The sequence below is a fragment of the Mobula birostris genome, chromosome 6 (assembly GCF_030028105.1).
Source record: "Mobula birostris isolate sMobBir1 chromosome 6, sMobBir1.hap1, whole genome shotgun sequence".
Taxonomy (NCBI): Eukaryota; Metazoa; Chordata; class Chondrichthyes; order Myliobatiformes; family Myliobatidae; genus Mobula; species Mobula birostris.
The window spans coordinates 187,992,920-188,016,706 of record NC_092375.1 but is presented as its reverse complement, the minus strand read 5'-3'; the positions used below and the strand labels follow the sequence as shown (position 1 = coordinate 188,016,706).

At 40.5% G+C, this 23,787-nt stretch overlaps 1 protein-coding gene across 2 annotated transcripts in view; it reads left to right on the top strand.

Annotated features, from left to right (window-relative positions):
• snx4 (sorting nexin 4) overlaps window positions 1-22,632 on the top strand; it is an 86,062-nt gene extending 63,430 nt beyond the window's left edge. For both annotated transcript variants that reach the window (XM_072262092.1, XM_072262091.1), the window contains exons 11-14: window positions 6,331-6,430; window positions 9,457-9,602; window positions 16,511-16,625; window positions 21,135-22,632. In XM_072262092.1, the coding sequence (XP_072118193.1) occupies window positions 6,331-6,430; window positions 9,457-9,602; window positions 16,511-16,625; window positions 21,135-21,182 (409 nt within the window). In that variant the 3' untranslated portion in view covers window positions 21,183-22,632. The remainder of the gene's footprint in view (window positions 1-6,330; window positions 6,431-9,456; window positions 9,603-16,510; window positions 16,626-21,134) is intronic.
• Window positions 22,633-23,787: the final 1,155 nt, after the last annotated feature.

The window sequence follows — 23,787 nt, the reverse complement described above, 5'->3', positions numbered from 1 at the left end:
TAAATACACCCAGTGACCTGGCTTCCACAGCCACCTGTGGCAACAAATTCCACAGATTCTTCATTCTCTGGCGAAAAAATTTCTCCTCATCTCTGTTCTAAATGTACGTCCCTCTATTTTGAGGCTGTGTCCTTTGGTCTTAGACTGCTCCACCAAAGGAAGCATCCTCTTCACATCCGCTCTATCTAGGCCTTTCAACATTTGATGGGTTTCAGTGAGATCCCCTCTCCCCCTTTTTCTAAATTCCAGCAAGTACAGGTCCAGAGCCTTCAGTCATTGCTCATATAATTAACCCTTTCATTCTGGGAATCATTCTTGTGAGCTTCCTCTGAATACTCTCCAAAGTTAACACATCCTTTCTTAAATACGGGGACCAAAACTGCTCACAATACTCCAAGTGAGGCCTCACCAGTGCCTTTTACAGCCTCAGCATCTTTGTTTTTGTATTGTGGTCCTCTTGAAATGAATGTTAACATTGCAATTGCCTTCCTCACCACTGACTCAACCTGTGAATGGCCTTTAGGAAATCCTGCACAAGGACTCCCAAGTCCCTTTGCAACTTGGATTTTTAGATGATATCCCCATTTAGAAAATAATCTATGCATTTATTCCATCTGCCGCCTTTGTCCTAATCGAAGTCCTTCTACAGCCTCGCTGCTTTCTCAACACTACCTGCCCCTCCACCCGTCGTCATATCATCTACTGATGTAAAAAAATAAAATTTAAAAACTCTGAATCTAAAGGTAGATGATCCAAACACTTTCTGAAAAAATCTTTCCATTAAGATTTCTGCACGAAACAATGATACTCATGCCGTATGACTTGGGCGATCATGGTCTTCCATCTGTCTTTAATCTGAGAAGTTCTAATAAGCTCTTCAAAACTTTTGCCTTGATGCAGCTCATGAATGTCATGTGCTGTTGACTGCGATTTATTTTTTTTTCCCTCTTTCCATTGATTTTTCCCAACACTGCAAGATGTTCGAGCTTCTCTTTCCTCAGTACATGTCCCAGAAATTCCAGCTGCCGTTTCCTGATTGATGATATCAGCTCTCTTCTTATTCTGGCTTTTCACAACACTTCCTCATTTGTTACTCTGTCCTTCCACGATATTTTCTTTATTCTTCTCAAAAACCACATTTCCGCAGCTTTGATGATACTGTTTGTCAAATCTGAAATAGTGATGGAGTCAGTAGTTATGATTTTAACATGCAATAGGGAGGAGCAGTACCATTTGAAGAAGTGTTTTGTATTTGCCCCTTTGCTATCACTTTTAATACCTTGAGTAAATCAGATGATGACCATTTTTCTATTTGTCGTCTCCTCTCTCACTCCCCCCCCCCACCCCAAAAAAAAGCTACAAACCACTTTTTGTACAAGTACAGTTACAAGTAAAAGACTAATGACTTTATGTTTGGAGCTTGAGTGCTGCCTTTGAAGTCAATGCAAATGTTCACTGCACACTTGTGTAGAATAGGCATGAGTCTATCTGCCGGTCAGGTGGGTACTTTGTACCTTTTTACTGTGAAACGAGGGCTGCACCAACCAAATTCTAGACCAGGGTCCCCAACCTTATGCCATGGACCAATACCATTAAGTAAGGGGTGTGTAGATCCCCAGGTTGGGAACACCTGTTCTGGACCAATGCGGGCTTTTAAGTGACCAATTGACTAAGTAGTTGCAATTTTGTTTTAATGTAGAGATGTTTCAACATCTTTCCTTGGCTAAGGAAAGAAAATCACAGTAAATTTCTTTCAAAAAAAACAGTGCATGCTCGTTTTTTTGTTCTTTAAACTAAAGGCAGTCTGATTATTTGACTGCTTTATGCTCAATTTGTGTAGTTTCAGCATTTGTGTAGATGAATATGCAGTATATGTTTCCATAAACTGCAGCCCCTAATCTTCTTCCCCAGTCTTCATGTAGAAATAAATATAGTGGGTCTTTTTTTATCTTTGTATTACGGCAGCATGTAACATTAGAATTGCCAAATCCTAGAATTGAGCATGTCCTTTCTAGGTTGCAGGGGTGGTGGAATTGAAATATAGCAAAAGGATACATGATTTTGTATTAGACATTTAAAAACTTGGTGCAGTTGCACAGCAAGAAGTACTGCTACTTTTCAGCTCTAGTAACCTGGGTTTATTCTTGACGTTTGCATGCTGTCCCAGAGCCTGAGATTCTACCCACATCGAAAAGGCCTGTTATTATGACAATTAGCTATCTTAAATTATCCATTATATAAGGGAGTGACAGGAGAATCGGTGTAGAATTAATGGGCAAATGAGAAAATTAGCTACAGGAAAATAAGTAGGGAAATGAGATTCACAAACAAGAGAAAATCAGCCGATGCTGGAAATCCAAAGCAACACACACATACAATGCTGGAGGAACAATCCGCTTACTTACAGCAGACTGAAACGCTTGAGCATATAGACATTCAGAAAGAGGATGTGCTGGAGCTTTCGAAAAGCACTAAGTTAGATAAGTCACTGGGACCAAATGAGGTATACCCCAGGCTACTGTGGGAAGCGAGGGAGGAGACTGCTGAGTCTCTTGCAACGATCTTTGCATCATCAGTAGGGATGGGAGAAGTACTGGAGGATTGGAGGGTTGCAAATGTTGTTCCCTTGTTCAAGAAAGGGGGTAGAGATGACCCAGGAAATTATTGACCAGAGAGTCTTACTTCAGTGGTGAGCAAGTTCTTGAAGGTCCTGAGAGGCAGGATCTGATTAGGGATAGTCAGCATGGCTTTATCAAGGGTAGGTCATGCCTTACAAGCCTGATTAAATTCTTTGAGGACATTGATGAAGGTAGAGCAGTGGATGTAGTGTATATGGATTTCAGTAAGGCATTTGATAAGGTTCCCCGTGCAAGGTTCCTTCAGAAAATACGGAGGCGTGGGATCCAAGGAGACCTTGCTTTGAGGATCCAGAATTGTCTTGCACACGGAAGGCAAGTGGTTGTGGATGGTTGGTATTCTGCATGGAGTACTGTCACAAGTGGTGTTCTGCAGGAATCTGTTCTGGGACCCCTCTTCTTTGTGGTTTTTATAAATGACCTGAATGAAGAAGTAGAAAAGTGGGTTAGTAAGTTTGCTGATGGCACAGAGGTTGAAGGTGCTGTGGATAGTCGGGAGGGTTGTCAGAGGTTACAGTGGGACATTGATAGGATGCAGAACAGGGCTGAGAAGTGGCAGATGGACTTCAACCCAGATAGGTATGAAGTGGTTCATTTTGGTAGGTCAAATTTGAAGACAGAATATGATATTAATGGTAATCAGCAAGATCTTGGGGACTGTGTCCATAGGACACTCATAGCTGCTACGCAGGTTGCCAATGTTGTTAAGAAGGCATATGGTGCGTTGGCGTTCATCACCCGTGGGATTGAGTTCATGAGCCGTGAGGTAATGTTAGACGTTAGTTAGACCCTACTTGGTGTACTGTGCTCAGTTTTAGTCACCTCACTACAGGAAAGATGTGGATACTATAGAGAGAGTGCAGAGGAGACTTACAAGGATGTTGCCTGGATTGGAGGGCGTACCTTATGAGAAGAGGTTGAGTGAACTCGGGCTTTTCTCCTTGGAGCGACGGAGGATGAGAGGTGACCTAATAGAGTTGTATAAGATGATGAGGGGCATTGATTGTGTGGATAGCCAGAAGCTTTTTCCCAGGGCTGAAATGGCTAGCATCAGGGGGCATAGTTTTAAGATGCTTGAAAATGGGTACCAAAGGGATGTCAGGGGTTTGTTTTTCACACAGAGAATGGTGGGTGCATGGAATGCACTGTAGGCGGTGGTGGTGGAAGTGGATACAGTAGGGTCTTTTAAGAGCCTCTTAGATAGGTGCATCGAGCTTAGAAAAACAGAGGGCTATGTGCGAGGGTAATTCTAGGCAGTTTCTAGAATAGGTTATATGGTCGGCACAACATTGTGGGCTGAATGGCCTGTAACGTGCTGTAGATTTCTATGTTCTATGAAACTCAGCAGGCCAGGCAGCATCTATGGAAAAGAGTAAACAGTTGACGTTTCGGCCAAAACCCATCATCGGGACTGGAGGAAAAAGATGAGAAGTCAGAGTAAGAAAGTGGGGGGAGGGGAGAAAGAAATACAAGTGGTAGGTGATAGATGAAACTGGGAGAGAGAGGGGTGAAGTAAAGAGCTGGGAAAGAGAAAGGGCTGGAGATGGGAGAATCTGACAGGAGAGGAGAGAAGGCCATGGAAGAAAGGGAAGTGGGAGGAGCACCAGAGGGAGATGAGAGCAGGTAAGGAGATAACGTGACAGGGGGAAATGGGAATGTGGAGTGGAGAGGGGGAGCATTCCAGGATGTTTGAGAAATTGATGTTCATGCCATCAGTTTGGAGGCTACCTAGATGGAATATAATGTGTGGCTCCTCCAACCTGAGTGTGGCCTCATCACGGCAGTAGGGGAGGCCATGGACTGACATGACGGAAAGGGAAGCAGAGTTAAAATGAGTGGCCACTGGGAGATCCTGTTTTTTTTTTTTTAGCAGGTGAGCACAGGTGCTCAGCAAGGTGTCCTCCCAATCTATATTGGGTCTCACCGATATACAGCGGGCCACAATGGGACACCAGATACAGTAGATAACCCCACGCGACTCTCAAGTGAAGTGTTGCCTCACCAGGAAGGGCTGCTGGGGCCCTGAATAGTAGTGAGGGAGGAGGAGTAGCGGCAGGTGTAGCACTTTTTCTATTATTTATTATTATTTATTGTAGTGCCTGCACTGTTTTGTGCACTTTATGCAGTCCTGGATAGATCTGTAGTCTGGTGTAGTTTTTGTGTTTTTTTCTTACATAGTTCAGTGTAGTTTTTGTATTGTTTCATGTAGCACCATGGTCCTGGAAAACGTCTCATTTTTACTATATTCTGTACCAGCAGTTATGGTTGAAATGACAATAAAAAGTGACTTGACTTGAGTTGACTTGCTTGCAAGGATAAGTGTCAGGAAGGAGATTAATGGGGAGGGACAAATGGACAAGGGAGTTGTATAGGGAGCGATCCTTGTGGAAAGAAAGCAGAACGTGGGGAAGGAAAGATGTGCTTGGTAGTGGGATCCCATTGGAGATGGCGGAAGTTGCAGAGAATTACATGCTGGTCACTGAGGCTAGTGGGGTGATAGGTGAGGACAAGGGGAACCCTATCCCTGATAGGGTGGCGGGAAGCAGGGGTGAGGGTAGATATGCGAGAAATGGAAGAGACGTGGGTGAGGACAACAATGATGGTGGAGGAAGGGAAGCCCCTTTCTTTGAAAAAGAAGGACATCTACTTAGCTCTGGCATGAACATCGTTTCTTAGAACTTCTGATAATGCCCCCCCCACCACCATCACAATTCCCATTTCCCTCTCTAACCCTATCTCATTATCTGCTCATCATCTCCCTCTCATGCTGCACCCTCTTTTTCCTTTCCTCCTCAACTTTCTGTCCTCTACTATCAGATTCCCCCTTCTCCAGCCCTTTATCTCTTAAACCAATTGACTTCCTAACTCCTTTCTTCACCCCTCCCCCTCTCCTGGTTTCACCTATCGCCTACTACCTTGCATTTCTTCCTCCTCCCCTCCCCCCGCCTTGCTGCTCTGATTTCTCATCTTTATTTTCTCCAGTCCTGATGAAGGGTCTCGACCTGAAACTTCGACTGTTTACTCCTTTTCCCATAGATGCTGCCTGGCCTGCTGAGTTCCTCCAGCATTAGGTGGGGAATGGGATTGCTCTGAGAATTGGCTTTGATTCTGAGTCAGTCCTGCTGCAAGTGGACCAGCAATCTCGTTGTCTTGAGCAATAACAATAAAGTTCTGTTCTATTCTATTCAAATGGAAATAATGAAAATGTATAATAATAAACTGTAACCGGATTAGTTATTAGGCATTTTTTAAAATTTTCCTAGGTTATTGTCCTGATTTATGTACTATGTGCAGCTTTCTTATTGAGAATCTAAGTTTGTTTTTGAATGTTGACAATTTGCACTGTTTGTATATTTATTAACACAACACACATCAAAGTTGCTGGTGAACGCAGCAGGCCAGGCAGCATCTCTAGAAAGGGGTACAATTGACGTTTCGGGCCGAGACCCTTCTGAAACGTCGACTGTACCTCTTCCTAGAGATGCTGCCTGGCCTGCTGCGTTCACCAGTAACTTTGTGTGTTGCTTGAATTTCCAGCATCTGCAGAATTCCTCGTGTTTGTGTATTTATTAGTTACTTTTCACAGTTGAGGCTTTTTCCTGAGGAATTATAGAACTGATTTAAACCAAATTAGAAAGTTCAAGGTGTTGCACAATTAGTACTTTACATTTGAATCTTTTTTAAAAAATTCTAGGTCTGTTTGTAGAAAACATGAACTTCAACAATATGATTTGGAGATGGCTACTTTGGATTTGACATCAAAAAAACAGCAAAGAGAAGAACTGGCTACTGGGGTGCGACTGATTACTTTGTCCTTTTTCCCCCATTCCCTGTACCCAACCCTGTTTTATTGTTTGTTAACAGATTTTTTCTTGATTTCAGCAAAGTAAGTATTTCATACCACGTGACTTTGTATGTTGAATTTTTGGTTCTTTCGTGGAATAGCACGGGAGTGTAAGCATTAAGCACAAAATGGGTGTGGGCATAAACATACAGGTTGCTGTGGTTCAATTTGAGGGGATGTGGAGGTAGTGCTAAAGTGTATCTCTTTAATATAATGCCAGAATTACAAGTACTTGTAAGTATTGTGGCATTAAAGCTTGGAAATACAAGGGGTGATTGTTAAGTTTGTGGCCTGAGGTAGAAGGAGTCAATTTTAGAAAACCTAGCACATTTATTTTTCCCACATTTACACACTTAGCTCAGCGGTTGTGGAGCATACGGATCCCTTCTTTGTAGAAGTCAGTGTCTTGGACCTCCAGAAAGTGGTCCACAGCAGGGGTGATTGATAAGTTCGTGGCCTAAGGTAGAAGGAGATGAGGAGAAACTTCAAACTTTCTGCATAATCACTCAAAGGGTTGAACTGCACGTGCATGTAACAAGAGCTGTATAACTCATCTCCTTCTACCTTAGGCCATGAACTTATCAATCACCCCTGCTGTGGACCACTTCTACAAAGAAGGGATCCGTATACTCCAAGATGGCTGGACTAAGTGTGTACATGTAGGAGGGGACTATGTTGAAAAATAAATGTGCTAGGTTTTCTAAAATTGACTCCTTCTACCTTAGGCCACGAACTTATCAATCACCCCTTGTACATATTTGGCAAATCTGATTATTCATGATTTACTTACTGCCCATTATGCCACTGGTGTTTAGGGCAGTAATGAAGGTCCTCCACCTCTGTCTGTCCACAGTCGCACACGGATAAAGGAGGATTCTTTCTGTAACGATCTTTTTGACCAGCTCAGGGTTGTTAGTCCTGAGCTAAACCCCCAAGCCTGGAAGACTGGACCTGTTTGGCATGGGTGACCCTACCAAGAGCCAAAGCACAAGGCCCTTACTCTAACCAACATAACTGTCTGGGTTATTGAGGCACGCAAGCCTCTACATCCTACAACAAGGTTGTGGTCCTCTTCGAGGATTCATGACTTACTTGTCTTAAACTTTACAAACCATGACTTCAGCTCATTTTATGAATTTGTATTCCTGCTGTTGGTTCCAAGGGGTTGTTATCCTGGCTGATTGAACTGGGAGAAGGGTATTAAAATTTCATTTTACTTGGTCTTTTGGCTAACTAAAATTTAATTAAATTGGATTTTGTGTGATGTATTTTCTGTGGGGTCACATTGATAGTTTCATTTTAAAATGTTTTTAAAATTAATTTTAATAGCTGTCAAGTATTTAAGTGACAAACCATTTTTGAGCTTGGATTTCAATTTTTTTCAGTTGCTTCATTTGGCAAGGCCTTACTGCGGGAATTCTTACTGAAACCACTGCTTTTCTTCTTTAAATATCTGGGTGCACTGAGCATTACCAAATTTGTAGCTGATTGAAAAACTGTGGACTTCAGTGAGATATTGATAGCCTGGTGAAATAGGCAGACAGATGCCAGCTAAATGTGAAGGTTTGCATTTTGGTTGGAAGAATGGTATCGTAAACACAAATCAAGTGCACAATTCAGAATAAGTGTGGTGGAGCAGGTTCAGAGGATCGTGGGATCCCTGGCTTTATACAATAAATAAAGGGATGAGATATAATGAAAAAGGATCTAGTGCTCTCTCAGTGTATATGATGACTAAACTCTTCTCGGGCTTCCATCCGGATACAAGTATCAATTATAACCAATGTTTCAATGACAAACTCTGCCATCTTCAACAGGGATGATGTCTGGGCATGTCTAGTCCGGTGGTATTTACACACCAAGTAAGAATTGGAATTCGATTGTAAATAAGGTGCAGAGCAGAAACCTGATTAGATGAGGACTAACCTGTCAGGAGGGACGGACTATGGGGGTATAGAGTTTAATGAATAATGAACTTTTTGAAACAAAAGAAAATTACTATGGGAATATTGTCCAGTCCAACTTACTGGTTTATTGGCAAGCGGTAGGGGCAGATGGCAGGGGAGCTGCATGGCCTCAGTTGTAGTGAGGACTAGGCCTCAAGCTGTGGTGTCACCTGCAAGCAGCTGCCCAGGAGAGAGGCGTCAGTCTGTGTGCTCCACTAGAGGTGGTGTGGCACAATGTCCGTGCTTGAATCTGTACTGCCCCCTAGTGTTTGCTCAGCAGAAGATGAGATGCATTGTGTTTGACTACAGACTGCTGCACATTCATCAACTCGGGGTCTAGGACTTTTTTTGTGTGTAACTGTATTTCACTGTTATTTTGTATGTGCTATATGTGCCTTGTGCTGTGTATGACTGTTGGTACTGTGTTTTGCGGCTTGGCTCCAGAGTAACACTGTTTCAGTTGGCTGTATTCAGGTATGGTTGAATAACAGTTAAACTTGAAGTATGAAAGTTGCAGATTTTTGTACATTATACTAATTAACTCTAATTATGCATCTATTTTACCCATTTTACTCAATGTGATGCAGAATGAGCCCATTCTGCCATTGATTACATGACAGCATCTAACAGCATTCCTGTGAGTTTACTTATTTCCTTGTATCTTTGCAACTTCTCTTATCCCTATCAAATCTCCTTTTTAATTCCTTTACACCTTATCTGCACTGAAGGGTGTTGATAGTAGCCAAATAATCCAGAGTGCACATTTGGGATGCGGAAGGAAATGGGAACACGTGGCAGAAATGCACACAAGCATGCAAACTCTAGACAAATGGCACGAAAGGTCGGGGTTATGGCAGAGTTCTTGCAGCTGTGAGGCTGCAGCTCCTTGTTGCCCTTCATTGTGCAATCCAGCGTTATACTTGGTGTAGATGATTGTTGAAGAATATCGGTAGGGTTAACCATCAAAAAAAAAATTAGAAAATACATTCATAATTGTGACTTATACCAATTTTTGTTCTAATTTGTGTAGACTGTGCGAACATTCTCACTGAAAGGCATGACCAGCAAACTTTTTGGACAAGAGACGCCAGAACAGAGGGAAGCCAAGCTGAATATGTTAGAGGAGCAAATAACGGCCGGAGAAGAGCTTGTGAAAACCAAAAACCTGGAGTGCGAGTAAGGCTAGCAACCCAACTTGAATAACTATCTCAGTTCCTACCCCGTTACAAACAATATATTGTGCCATTTGAATTGTGCAGAATATATTTTGGAATCAGCACTAAATATTTTTGAAAATGCTTGCTTTAGTGGACTTCCTAATTCTACACTGCCAAAAAAAGTTTGCAAACTTGTAAAGCAGGAGGTCTTAAAAGGGGATGAAAGGGAGTTATTTCTGTTTGAAGTGTTCTCTTCCGGGACACATTTATTGAGCAACATATTGTGACTGCCTTCTTGATTTTCAACAAAAACAATATTTTTAAAATTAATCTAAGCACTTGAGTATTTTGAAGTGAATTTACAAATGATTCAAATATTGTTTAAAAAAATTATTGCTTTGCTTGAAATGGCTTAAAATGAGACCATTGATGAATAGCCCATTCTATATTTGTCATTTAACACCATCAGTAAGTATTAAAATACTTCTGTGTAAATTAGGAAACTCTTTTTATTTCATTGCTTTCTTTTGCAATTCACTTCTTAATATTAAAGACTGCATTTACTGATTACACTGGACAGCAAATCTTTTTTTTTGAAAGTGTTGCTTTCTCAGATTTTTTTTGTTTATGATAGACTGCTTGAAGTTGAACACAAGTATGTTTTCAGACTACTTGTATCACGTAGGAATTTGGAGAAACAAGAAATTTACTTTTATTAAATATAATGTGTTTACTTACGTAATGGTGCGGATGCTTCGCAATAGTTCAACTAAGCTAAAAATGTTTTGCTGGTAATTTTGATTTGTACTGTGTCTGAAGCTTCTCACTTTGGTGTCAAATAATCAGCATTAATGGATTCCAGTTGCCCTGATACCATTTCTCCTTGACCACAATGTCCTGGTGAAACCTTCCACCATGTTTGTCACTGACAGCACCAAGATTTGCAGGAAGAAAGTCTAAATGGGAATGCAGAAAATAAATCTTTAGTGACATATTGAACTTCCTGGTTTTGTATGTTTGGAACATGTTGTTAACCAGCTGCATGCAGTTTGGTGCTCTGTTGTTGCCAAGAAAATATTCAACATCCTCAAATGCCTCCATGTAATTTTCTCCCATCACACTGGAAGTTCTTTAAAAATTGCCTGTCATTGATGATCTGTTTGGTTTGTGGAACAACAAAAGCCTTCTTTAATCTTGGCATCAGTTATTCTGACTCAAATTATGAATTTGAACATGAATAACAAATATAGACAATTTTTAAAAATGGTGTGTGATAAGGAAACTTCATGGTAATTTTCACCATCAGCCCAAAATCCATAAGATACACCCAAAAGTATTCAGGAAGCAAATATTTGTTGTGCAGTGTAATTTGAAAACCAATTTTATCAACCACTAATAGAATCAATACTTACTTTGTCTCTTTTTTTGTTATTTTTAAAAAAAACCTACATTTTTTCTTCAAGCCAATAAAAACTCACTCTTCGCTGTTTAGGGAAAATTCCCACTTGTATCATGTTATCCATCCAACATTGTGCTACAGCGGCAAGTTGAGACTAAAATTACAATCATATTGTCCTTGCAATCACATAGAAATTGAAGATAGTGAGTGGGGAAGGTGAACAAGTTGAGCTTATTGACTATATTTATTTATACAAAGGTGAAAAAGGATTAGTTACAGAATTTCATGTCTGCTTCAGAGGAGACAAAGGACATTGAAAGCTGCTGTACTTTTTAGGAAAGCTGTAACTATATATATGAGGTCAAGGAACTCTAAAGCATAGAAATAATTTACAATGATTTCATATGCAAGTTGGTGAACTGAGCATGGCATTCAGGAATTTTGATCAAAGTATGGATACTGTCAAAGATGAGTTTTATAATTGGGGATATGTGCAATTCCTTGAGTTCAATTTTGAGGAGAGCATGGAGGGGAAACCCTTAAAAGTGATTATGTTTGAGGGTGAATCTTAAGTCTTCTAGTAAACAGTTTTGATGAAATGAACTATTGTATGACCTTTCCTACTTGAAACTAAAATATTTCTGTAACATTGCAGTAAACTAAGGATATTCATAGATAGCATAAGGTAAATTAGATAAAATTGCCAGCTTATAGAGAAATTAATTGCTCATACATGCTTTGAGATTTTTTTGTGTGCAGAATGGTTAATCTGCTTACCTATAATACTGATCACTCCATGTTTGTGCAGTTACTGTGTTAAAGTCTTAGGCATATATATATATATATATATATACCTACCTAGGGTGCCTCGGACTTCTGTCAATGTGGAGCAGAGAACGAGTTTGCAAATCTGGCAGGAGGAAAGAATGTTGGGAGTGATGAGGGTGGAGCGCTGCAGGAAGGGTATGGGACAGGGGGCAGGGGATGGTGCGGGTGCAGACATACCCAGGCAAGGTCATATGATTCCAAACAATTGGTTTATTGATTGTTACAAATGTCTCTCTGGTGCTTCCCACTCCCTCCCCTCTCCTTGCTCTGTTCTGACTCTGTCTATGATAGAGACCCGTATCAAAATCAGCTTTATCATCACTCACATCTGTCATAGAACATAGAATAGTACAGCACAGTACAGGCCCTTCGGCCCACAATGTTGTGCCGACCCTCGAACACTGCCTCCCATATAACCCCCCCACTTTAAATTCCTCCATATTCCTGTCTAGTAGTCTCTTAAACTTCACTAGTGTATCTGCCTCCACCACTGACTCAGGCAGTGCATTCCACGCACCAACCACTCTCTGAGTAAGAAACCTTCCTCTAATATCCCCCTTGAACTTCCCACCCCTTGCCTTAAAGCCATGTCCTCTTGTATTGAGCAGTGGTGCCCTGGGGAAGAGGCGCTGGCTATCCACTCTATCCATTCCTCTTATTTTCTTGTACACCTCTATCATGTCTCCTCTCACCCTCCTTCTCTCCAAAGAGTAAAGCCCTAGCTCCCTTAATCTCTGATCATAATGCATACTTTCTAAAACAGGCAGCATCCTAGTAAATCACCTCTGTACCCTTTCCAATGCTTCCACATCCTTCCTATAGTGAGGCGACCAGAACTGGGCACAGTACTCCAAGTGTGGCCTAACCAGAGTTTTATAGAGCTGTATCATTACATCGCGACTCTTAAACTCTATCCCTCGACTTATGAAAGATAACACCCCATAAGCTTTCTTAACTACCCTATCCACCTGTGAGGCAACTTTCAGGGATCTGTGGACATGTACCCCAGATCCCTCTGCTCCTCCTCATTACCAAGTAACTGATCATGAAATTTGTCTTTTTTTTTGGTGTGGCAGCAGTGCACTACATAAATTACTATAGTACTGCGGAAGAAGTCTTGGGAACCATAGGTACAGTGCGTATAAAAAGTACCACCCCCCCCCCCCCCGCACCCCTAGATGTCTTCATGTTTTATTGTTTTACAACATTGAATCACAGTGGATTTAATTTGGCTTTTTTGACACTGATCAACAGAAAAGACTCTTCCATATTTACAAATTGGTCTAAATTTATTATTATTATTAAACACAAGATAATCAATCGCAAAATTGCTTACCCCTTACAGGTTAGTATTTAGTAGATGCACCTTTGGCAGCAATTACAACCTTGAATCTGTGTGGATAGGTCTCTATATCTGTTTTGCACATCTGGACACTACAATTTTCCCCATTCTTCTTTACAAAACTGCTCAAGCTCTGTCAGATTGCATGGGGATCATAATAGAACAGCCCTTTTCAAGTCCAGCTACAAATTCTCAATTACATTGTGGTCTGGACTCTGACTGGGCCACTCCAGGACAATCACTTTGTTGTTAAACCACTCCTGTGTAGCTTTGGCTTCAAGGATTCAAGGAGAGCCTGATCATTAAATTTGCTGATGATACCACAGTGATGGGGCTCATCAGCAAAAGTGATGAAACAATGTACAGGGAGGAGGTCAAACACCTAGAGAGCTGGTGCAGTGATAACAACTTGATGCTTAATGTCACCAAAACCAAGGAGATGATCGTTGATTTCAGACGGTCTCAGCCTGAGCACACACCCCTCAGCATCAGCAGCTCCACAGTGGAGAGAGTGGAAAACATCAAGTTCCTTGGGGTGCTGATCTTGGATAATCTCACCTGGTCCAGGGATTGTGAAACGGGCCCAGCAGAGATTGCACTTTCTGAGGAAGCTTAAACAAACATCACTCCCCACTAACATCTTAACTACATTCTACAGAGGCGTGGTTGAGAGTGTGCTGACCTTTAGCATCACAACCTGGTACTCCAGCTGCAGTGCTGTGGGCAAAAAAGCCTTGCAGAGGGTGGTTAGGGGAGCGGAGAAGGTTATTGGGGTCTCCCTACCTTCTGTCCAAGACCTCTTTCAGAGTCCATGGCTCCAGAAGACATGGTACATCATTAAAGACCCCTCACACCCTCTCCATGAACTGTTTGTTCTTCTGCCATCAGGCAAACGTTACAGGAGCATCAAAACTAAAACCACAAGGCTACTAAACAGCTTCCTCCCACAGGCAGTCAGACTGCTAAATAGCTGCTCTACCTGACTCTGCTTTGGACACTTTTAACTTGCACTGGACACTTATAACTTGATTTTAACTGACATATGGCTGTTGTGTTTTACTATTTATTGTTATGTTTATTATTTAGTGTTGCGTTTGTTATGTTATGATTGCACTGCCCCTGAGAAACGCTGTCTCATTCTGCCCTGCAGAGCTGATGTACGGTTAGAATGACAATAAAGTTCTTTGAATCTTGAATCTTTATGCTTGGGGTCATTGTCTTACTAGAAAACAAATCTTCTCCCAAGTCGCAGTTCTCTTGCAGACTGCATTAGGTTTTCCTCCAGGATTTCCCTGTATTTTGCTGCATTCAGTTTACCCTCTACCTTCACAAGCCTTCTAGGGCCAAATGCCAAACATAGCATTTAGTCTGATGGCCAAAAAGCTCAGTATTGGTTTCTTCAGACCATAGAACCTTCTTCCAGCCGACTTCAGAGTCTCCCACTTGCCTCCTGGCAAACTTTAGCCGAGATTTCATGTGAGTTTTTTTTCTAGAGTGACTTTCTCTTTGCCACTCCCCTGTAAAACTACGACTGGTGAAGCACTTCGCAACAATTGTATGCGCAGTCTCTCCCATCTCAGCCACTGATGCTTGTAAATCCTTCAGTTGTCATCGGTCTCTTAGTGGCCTCCCTCACTCCTCCCTTTCTTGCTCAGTCACTCAGTTTTTGAGTTCAGCCTGCTCTAGGCAGATTTATACCTGTGCCTTATTCTTTCCATTTCTTGATGATTGACTGAACTGTACCTGAAGAGGTATTCAGTAACTTGGAAACTTTCTTGTATCCGTCTTCTGACTTGTGCTACACACACACAACACTGGAAGAACTCAGCAGGCCAGCAGCATCTATGGGGAGAAAAGTACGGTCGATGTTTCGAGCTGATACCCTTTGGCAGGGCTCCTAGATGCTACCTGACCTGCTGAGTTCCTCCAGCATTTTGTGTGTGTTGTTCGGATTTCCAGCACCTGCAGATTTTCTCTTGTTTATGTCCTGACTTGTGCTTTTCAATGACCTTCTAGTGGAGTTGCTTGGAGTGTTCTTTTGTCTTCATGGTGTAGTTTTTGTTAGGATACTGACTCACCAGCAGTTGGACCTTTCAGATTCCAGTGTAGTTTTACTACTATCAATTGAAACACCTTGACTGCACACAGGAGATCTCCATTTAACTAATTAAGTGACCTCTAAAACCAATTGGTTCGCCAGTGATGATTTGTTGTGTCATATTAAAGGGGGTGAATACTTATGCAATCAATTATTTTGTGGTTTATATCTGTAAATAATTCAGATCACTTTGTAGAGATCGGTTTTCACTTTGACACAAAAGAGTCTTTTACTGTTGATTGGTGTCAAAAAAAGCCAAATTAAATCCACTGCGATTCAATGTTGTAAAACAGATAAAACATGAAAACTCCCAAGGGGGGTGAATACTTTTTATAGCCACTGAGTGTGTGTATGTATATATGTCTAAGACTGCTGCATATGATATTTGTTCTTCCACAAAAATGCTAGGCCCTGACATGCTCACATTTCAGACTGGCCACATTGTAGTTCAAAGTAAATTTATTATCAAAGTATTTATATCATGATATAGTATGCTGCAATTCATTTTCTTGCAGTCATTCACAGTAAGTAAGTAAGAATCAGTAGGGGAAAAAGCACACAAAACAACTAATATGCAAAAGACAACAAACTTTGCAAATGCAGAATAGAAAAAACCCAATAATTTTAACTGAGCAGTAAATATTGAGAACATGAGTTGCAGAGTCCATAAATGAGTCGTAGATTCACCCCTCTCTGATAGTTATACATTTCCCAGTTTATTTTTTTCTGAAGAATAGGGTTTTGTTTCAAAATATCTTTTATTACAGCATCTGTTTTTGTGGAAGTGGTCTTCATGTAATGATCTTGTCTATGGCTGTTACTGAGTGAAGTTTCAAAGATGTATTTAAGTTCAATCAGATTAAGATACTCCTAGAACTTCCTTTAAAAATCTTTCTTCACTTTACATTTCAATGTTTTGCTTTTGGCATTCCCAGGCTATTTTTCTCATAAATTAAAAATTTACATTAGTAGTTCTAGTATAGGCAAAACAAAATGTTGCAGCACTATATGTTCCTGAGTTAACTTATGAAATATAGTTAGACTCTGTTCACAATTTGCCTATTTTTCTTGCTCGGTGTTTATTTAAATGTTATTTTTAATGTGTAGCGTTTTTCTTGCTGCAGAGATTAAAGCTCTATATGAGCAATTTGAGATGAATCAGATATCCTGTTTCTTTGGAGACCCTTAAGGAGCTTTTACTTAAACACTAACTACCTTTCCCTTATAGTAAAGTTCCTATGATATTTGTTTTACTCTTAGAGAGTTCGTGAAAAATGCTTGGGCTGACATTGAGCGTTTTAAGGAACAGAAGAACAAGGATTTGAAAGAGGCCCTTATCAGCTATGCAGTAATGCAGATAAGTATGTGTAAAAAGGTAAGTTGCTATTAATGTTTTTGAATTAATCCGAATATGATGTGACATACCGGGCAAACTAATGAGAGAAAACCAATGAGCTCCTTCAACAGATTATATAATCCATGTTACAATCCATGTTATTGAGTCTAATAAAGGAGAGCTAGTGGTTGTAGACTTGCATAAGGAATTTAATAAGGTGCCTTCAAGATTATAGTGTGTGCTCATGAGGTTGGGCAACATCTTATTGTACTGGACTAGCATATTAAATTTTGGAGACAGTGCAATGTTTACCAAATGGTTTATTCTTTCAGCTTCAAATGTTTGCTAATGGGGAATAATGAGTAATAATAAAAAAAACCGAATGGAATGTGCCTGAATTTTCTGGACTATAGTCAAGTGAGGTGATTACTGGAAACGTTTGATACTGAAGGCTTAATATTGAGTGTTGAGTGTCAGAAATCTGAACTAGAGCATATTTCCATTGAGCTGCCAACCATTCAGCCCAAGAATATTATCATATTTAAAGTCAAAGTATTGTGAATGTTGGAATTTACCAGAGAACTGGCATATCTGGATTGTGTAAAGACTCAAGCATGGTGGATATAAAGGTAGTTCAACCATTATCTCTTTTGGATGGTGGAACTGGATTGAGGTGGTGTGGTTTACTCCTATGAAAGGCAAAAGGCCCATCATAGAAACTACACAACTAATTTGCTTATGGAATCATAATTTTATTGCTCTAAAAATAAACATTTTTAATTCTTGTTTGGTCTGATGGTATGTTATGAGTTCCATTGTTCAGTGCTGAAGAAGATGGTGCAGTTTTGCTCTTTTAATTTAAAAATGATTCTCTGGTAGTTTGACTCCATCCCTTGAGTAATTCCCTAGTAAGCTAGAAACTAGCTATTGAGTTTTACAATCTATGAAAACTCACTAGGTGGCCAGAGGCTGAATTTTTTTTTAAACACAAAATCTTGTAATGAATCAATAATTAAGAACAGTGTGTTCTATTTTCAGTTTGGTGTTTCTATTGAAATGCTTCCAAATAGGTTTAAATGATCTGGTGAAAATCTGAATTTGTTCAGGCTTATCAGATTGCTGTAACTAAATACTGTTAAGTCATGAATACACAAAGCTGACTTGAGTGTTTGAAAAGCAATTTTAATAAATTGTAATATTTTATCCCACTTTGTATATTTGCATGTTTGCTATTTATTGCAGCATTTCCAATTCATTGCTGCTATTCTTCAAAGATTTATGGAGTCATTCATAGAAATGTACAGTACAGAAATAGGCCCTTCAGTCCATCTAGCCTGTGCATTTAAACTGACTACTCCCATTGACCTACACTCGATCCGTAGCCCTCCATACCCTTACCATCCATGTACCTTTCCAAACTTCTCTCAAACGTTGAAATCGAACTTGCATGCACCACTTGCGCTGGCAGCTCATTCCACACTCTCACCACCCTCTGAGTGAAGTTTCCCCTCATGTTCCCCTTAAACTTTTCACCTTCCAGCTTAAACCTGCGACCTCTGGTTGTAGTCCCACCCAACCTCAGTGGAAAAACCCTGCTTACATTTACCCTATCTTTAAGATGTGGCGTTTTGGGTAACTTGAGTTTTGATTACCATGCATATTTGTTTTAATTGAATCAAGAAAGGGACAGGTTATTTAACTGAAATACACAGCTATAAGAGTTTGAATGTAACCATCAACAATGATGGAGACTTTCTCTCACTCCCCTCATAGTTTTTTTAAAAAATCAAGAATTTTACTACAATATAAAAGAATTTGTAACTGCTAATCATTTTGATTGAAACTGTATAGATGTAAATAGTCAAATCCTATCTTTTGGGTTATCAGAAGGTTATTTGTGTCTTTATTCCTAATAGAATTACAGAATAAATTTCCCTTTCATGAATCTATTGCAATTCTATAACAGTTCCAAATGTGGAGACCAGGTGTCCTCAATCTGTGGTGAAAGGAAGTATGGGGTCAATTATGCTAAACAACAAATCATGTCACTTCTGCATAGGGGAAAAACTGAGATGATACAGTATATAATTTTGCCTTTGTAATTCTCTTAATTGGTTTGAGGCAAATGTATTAGCTTGTTAATTTAAATGATCAGATTAAATTGTTTACAAATGTTAAAGCACACTTAAGGCTTGCAGATTAGTGTCATCACAGTGGCATTACCTCTTAAGGAGCTTTCTCAATCAGGTTTTGATATCACTGGCATATGTTGTGAAATTTGTTTTGGGGTAGCAGTACATTGCAATACATATTTATTTAAAAACCTATAAATTATAATAACTATATACAGCATAAAAAGTAAGTAGTGCAAAAAGAAAGAATATAATACTGAGGTGTTAGCATTAGAATTCATTGTCCATTCAGAAATCTGATGGTGGAGAGGAAGAAGTTGTTCCTGAAACATTGAGTGTTTCTTTCTGCTTCGGTACCTCCTCCTTTACGACAGCAAAGAGAAGAGGGCATGTCCTGGCTGATGGGGATTCTTAATAATGGGTACCACCTTTTTGAGGCATTACCATTTGAAGGTGTCCTGGATGCTGGGGAGACTAGTACAGGTCCTCTCAAGGTTATATCTGGGTTCCATTCCTGTGAACTGTTCTTAATCCAGAGAGTTTGCAAGTCAGAGATGTGGCTGCAAAAAAAAGCTCCCAGGTGGGGGAAGATATCTGCAGCAACTGGTGAATCCAGTCAACAACCTCGGACACCTCCAAAGTGCCAGTTGCATAACCTGCAACGTCGACTTCAGCCTTGACCTCCAGGCCGGGTCTTCAGGCACTGCCACTGGAACCCCGGTCTCCCCTTCCCTCACCACCACTCCGCAACCCCACCTCTCTTAGGTCCCACTGCCAGCTCTTGGGCCCTCGAGTACTCCCATTTTCCTCTCACCCCACCCTCACTGAACACCCCAAACCTCCTTTCCCCACAGACACCACCAACACCTCCCCCACCCCCCCACCCCCGATCCCAGCTCTCAGCCGGCCGTGCCTTCATTCCCTCTGACCTTCCCCTCTCTGAGGCAGAACATTTTGCCCGCTGTAAGGCCCTCACTTTCGTCCCTCTGCACCCACACTTTTGCGAGTCCTGTGCCAGCCATGATGCTGAGCTTTTCTTCTGCTGCCTCAGTTTCTGTGCCTATTTCTTTGGCAGGGACTCTCCACCCCGCACCAATGACCCCCTTCTCCCGTCTTCAACCCTCCTACTCTTCCTGGACCCCCTGCCCTGGTCTTCTGCCTGCTCTGGACATTTTCATTGCCAACTGCTGACGAGACATCAACCGTCTCAACTTCAACACTCCTTTTCAATTCCAACCTCACCCTTTCTGAATTCTGTGCTCACTACTCCCTCTGCACTAATCCTAATCTCACCATCAAACCCGCAGATAAAGTGAGTGCTGTAGTAGTCTAGTGGACTCACCTCTACCTTGCTGTGGCCCAGAGACAACTTTCAGACACATCCTTGAACAGGATCCCACTAAGGACTCCAGGCCTTTGTCTCCCACACCATCACTGACCTTATTAGGTCTGGGGATCTCTCATGGTTTCCCATTGTTTCAGTTTATTCCTGCCCCACTAAACTCATATCTTCAAACCTCTACTCTGTTTTATTCCCCCTTGTTCAGTCCCTTCCTACTTACAATTGTGATACTTTACATGGTCTGGATATTTTCAATGATTTCAAGTTCCCTGGCCCCCATGACCTTATTTTCACTATGGATGTATACACATCCATCCTCCACCAGGAAGGCCTCAAAGCTCTCCATTTCTTTCTGGACACCAGACCCAACCACCACCACTCTCCTCCCAGGTGGAAATTGTCCTCGCCCTCAGTAATTTCCTCTTTGGCTCCTCCCACTTCACTCAAACAAAAGGTGTAGCCGTGGGCACTCGCATAGGTCCCAGCTATGCTTGGCTGTTTGTCAGCTACATGGAACGATCTATGTTCCAAGCCTACACAAGTGTCCATCCCCCACTTTTCCTACGCTACATTGTTGCTGCTTCCTGCACCCATGCAGAGCTCATCCACTTCATCAACTTTGCCCCCAACTTCCACCTTGCCCTCAAATTTACCCAGACACATTGGTTAATGCCAACTGGTGGCATAGTGGCATCAGCGCCAGACTTCGGAGCAAAGGCTCCCGAGTTTGAATCCAGCCTGCTCCCTTGCACGCTTTCCATCTGTGCTGGGTTGAGCGTTGAGCTAGCAACGCGGCCTCGTAAAAATAAGAAAACCTGCTAAAGCCCACTCGGAGTTAAGGGCTTTCTTTTCTTCTTCTACATTGGTTAATGGTAGGGCTCCATGGCATAAAAAAGGTTGGGAACTCCTGGTTTGAAGTGAAATCAGCCATTGTTTTTCTTTGTTGCCTGAACATATGACCATTTTTCTAATCAATGTTAGCTTTCAGAAAATGCATAAATCTTGAAATATTTAATTTTTTGTAAAGGGCATTGACTATGGTAACTGTAAAATGCATTTTTGTTTTGTTTTTAGGGAATTCAAGTTTGGACCAATGCGAAGGAATGTTTTAGCAAGATGTAAACTTTTGCATTCAATAAACTTGAATATGAATAGAAGCACAAATCATAGATTTCAGACATTTACTATTGAGCACACTGAATCCTTTCTACAGCAATTGTATGTCTTGTCTACTGGGCACAAAGAAATTTTTGTAAGAAAATGTCCTGATAAAGTTCAAAAATCTTGTTTGCAGGGTTAAGGGGAAAGCAAGAAGTGAATTTCATTCTGTTACTAATCCATATGCTATGCTGGTTTCTTCCTGTGGATCTGGAGGTTTTCAGATCATTTCCAGATGTAGTCGCATTGTGCCAATTGTTTTTTTTTAGATTTTGCAAAGGCTTTCAACAAGGCTAGTTTCTATAAATCTTAAAATGTATGACTGCCAAATGGGGCCAAAGGTCTTGATATTGTACAATCCTGTCTTCACTTTATTTTGGAGGTAAATGAAATTCTCTCTTTAATTCAGAAAATTCCAATTTTGTTTAATTTGTTGCAGCTGAATTTTGTGTAATTGCATAAATGAGTAATCATCCAGCATGTTTTAATATTCAACTTGAATATAGAGGAAATGCCTTCCAGTCACCAGATTTGATTAATGACAGGACTTTATTTTGAAATTTTCCATCTATTCTAAGTGATGGCAGTCTGCTTTGATGCCATTGTCATTTCAACAGTGTCATTCATAGCATGTGTTTCTAGGTTCTTAACATGTCATTGAAATGAATAACTGTAATGTCCATTTTAATTATACATGCAAATTTGAGAGTAATGTAAATTTTGACCACTTTTGTCCTCCAAATCCTATTGGTGTTTAAATGCTAAAATTCTGTTCTTGACACTAACTTGTAACAAACACTGTAGCCGCTTTATCATTGAAAGCGGAACACTTCAGTATTTTTTGCGGGGGGGGGAATTGCTTTTGTTCTATTTATAAGTTGCCTATACCAAAATTGCCAATAGGTAATGTTAACTTGCATTATGAGCAAGCTTTATACAACATGTGCAATTTTTTAATTTTGTTCTGACTAAAATAGTGGATTTACACAAGCTTGTTTCATTACAGCTTACTGCAAAGATCTTTGTTTTAAAAAGAACTGTTTAGTTGAGACCAAATGGGAGAAGGGAGAATTTGAACGCTTGTAAACACCACTTTCTTTTTTAAACAACCAAAAAAAGAATGACTTAGCTGATTTTGTTGTCGTTTATAGTTTATACATTGCCTCAAATGCCAAAAACTGAACAGGAAACACTAAATGAAGGTGCCTTAATCTTTCAGCCAATCTTGTACATGTTTGTATTTGAGGACAAATGATTATTACTTCATTTGCTTTATTTCTATTTTGATTTGCTAAATTTGTCAGAAAAATAGTATGGAACTCACATTTGGATTATAGAGGTTTCTCCTGCTAATTTCATCTACCTGCCCTTCCTGTATGTAGACAATATGCTGAATAAAGTTGCTTTTTAAATGCAGATGTTATGTTTTATTTCACATTCCATTTCTAGTTGGAGATTTGAAGTTATTGCTTCTTGTTAGTAGTGCTTTTTTCAACTCAGTTATAGGAATTATAAATTGGTGAAACCTTAAAGACTGATTCCTCCCGATCTTCCCCTTCCCCCTCTAGGAACCTAAGATTCACAAACTTGAGTAATTGAGCATAATGTATTCCAAGTTCCACAAGATAACTAGAAATGGGAGTAGGTATATGCTCCTTTGAATCTGCTTTCTTTTTCATTAAGATCATGGCCAATCTTTACAAGACTTTGATGTACTTCCTCCATGGGAAACACTTGCTTGTCTAAAAGTTAAAATTAATTTATTATCAAAGTACATTCAGTACCATGCAAAAGTCTCGGGCACATCTATATAGCTAGGGTGCATAAGACTTTTGGATATTACTGTACTTGTTAATATGGAGCAGAGAGAGACTTTTAAATCAGATGGCAGCAAAGGATATTAGGAATAATCAGGGTGGAGCTTCGCAGGAGGGATGTGGGACAGGTGGCAGAGGAATGCCAGGGTGGGAGGTTTGCGGGTGCAGATGCACCCAGCCCTGAGACACCAGGCAAGGTAATTTGTTTCCAAATAATTGATTTATTTGTCATTACAGAATGTCTCCCTGGTGCTTCCTGCTCTCTCTCCCCTATTCCTTCCCCTTTTCCCAACCAATATTGAATTGAATTGAATGATCTTTATAGTCATTATACATGGGTACAATGAAACTCAGTTTGGCTTCTCTCTCCCCTCTCCCTGCTCCCTTCCCACTCTCAGTTCACAATAGAGACCCATAACAGAATTATGTTTATCATCACTCATATGTCATGAAATTTTTGGGTTTTTTGGCAGCACTCTGTATACAGTGCTGTGCAAAAATCTTCGACACCCTAGCTATATATACGTGCCTAAGACTTTTGTACAGTACTATATATCACCATATACTGCCATGAATTTTTTTTAAACAGTGAGATACCAGAGTACTCTACATTAAAGCCTTTTACAATTGTACTCCTGTAATCATTCCCACTTGGTAGCTCATCTGTTGTCCTGCATGTTAGACCATAAGACCATAAAATAAAGGAGCAGAATTAGGCCATTTGGCCCATGAAGTCTGCTTGATCTTTTAGA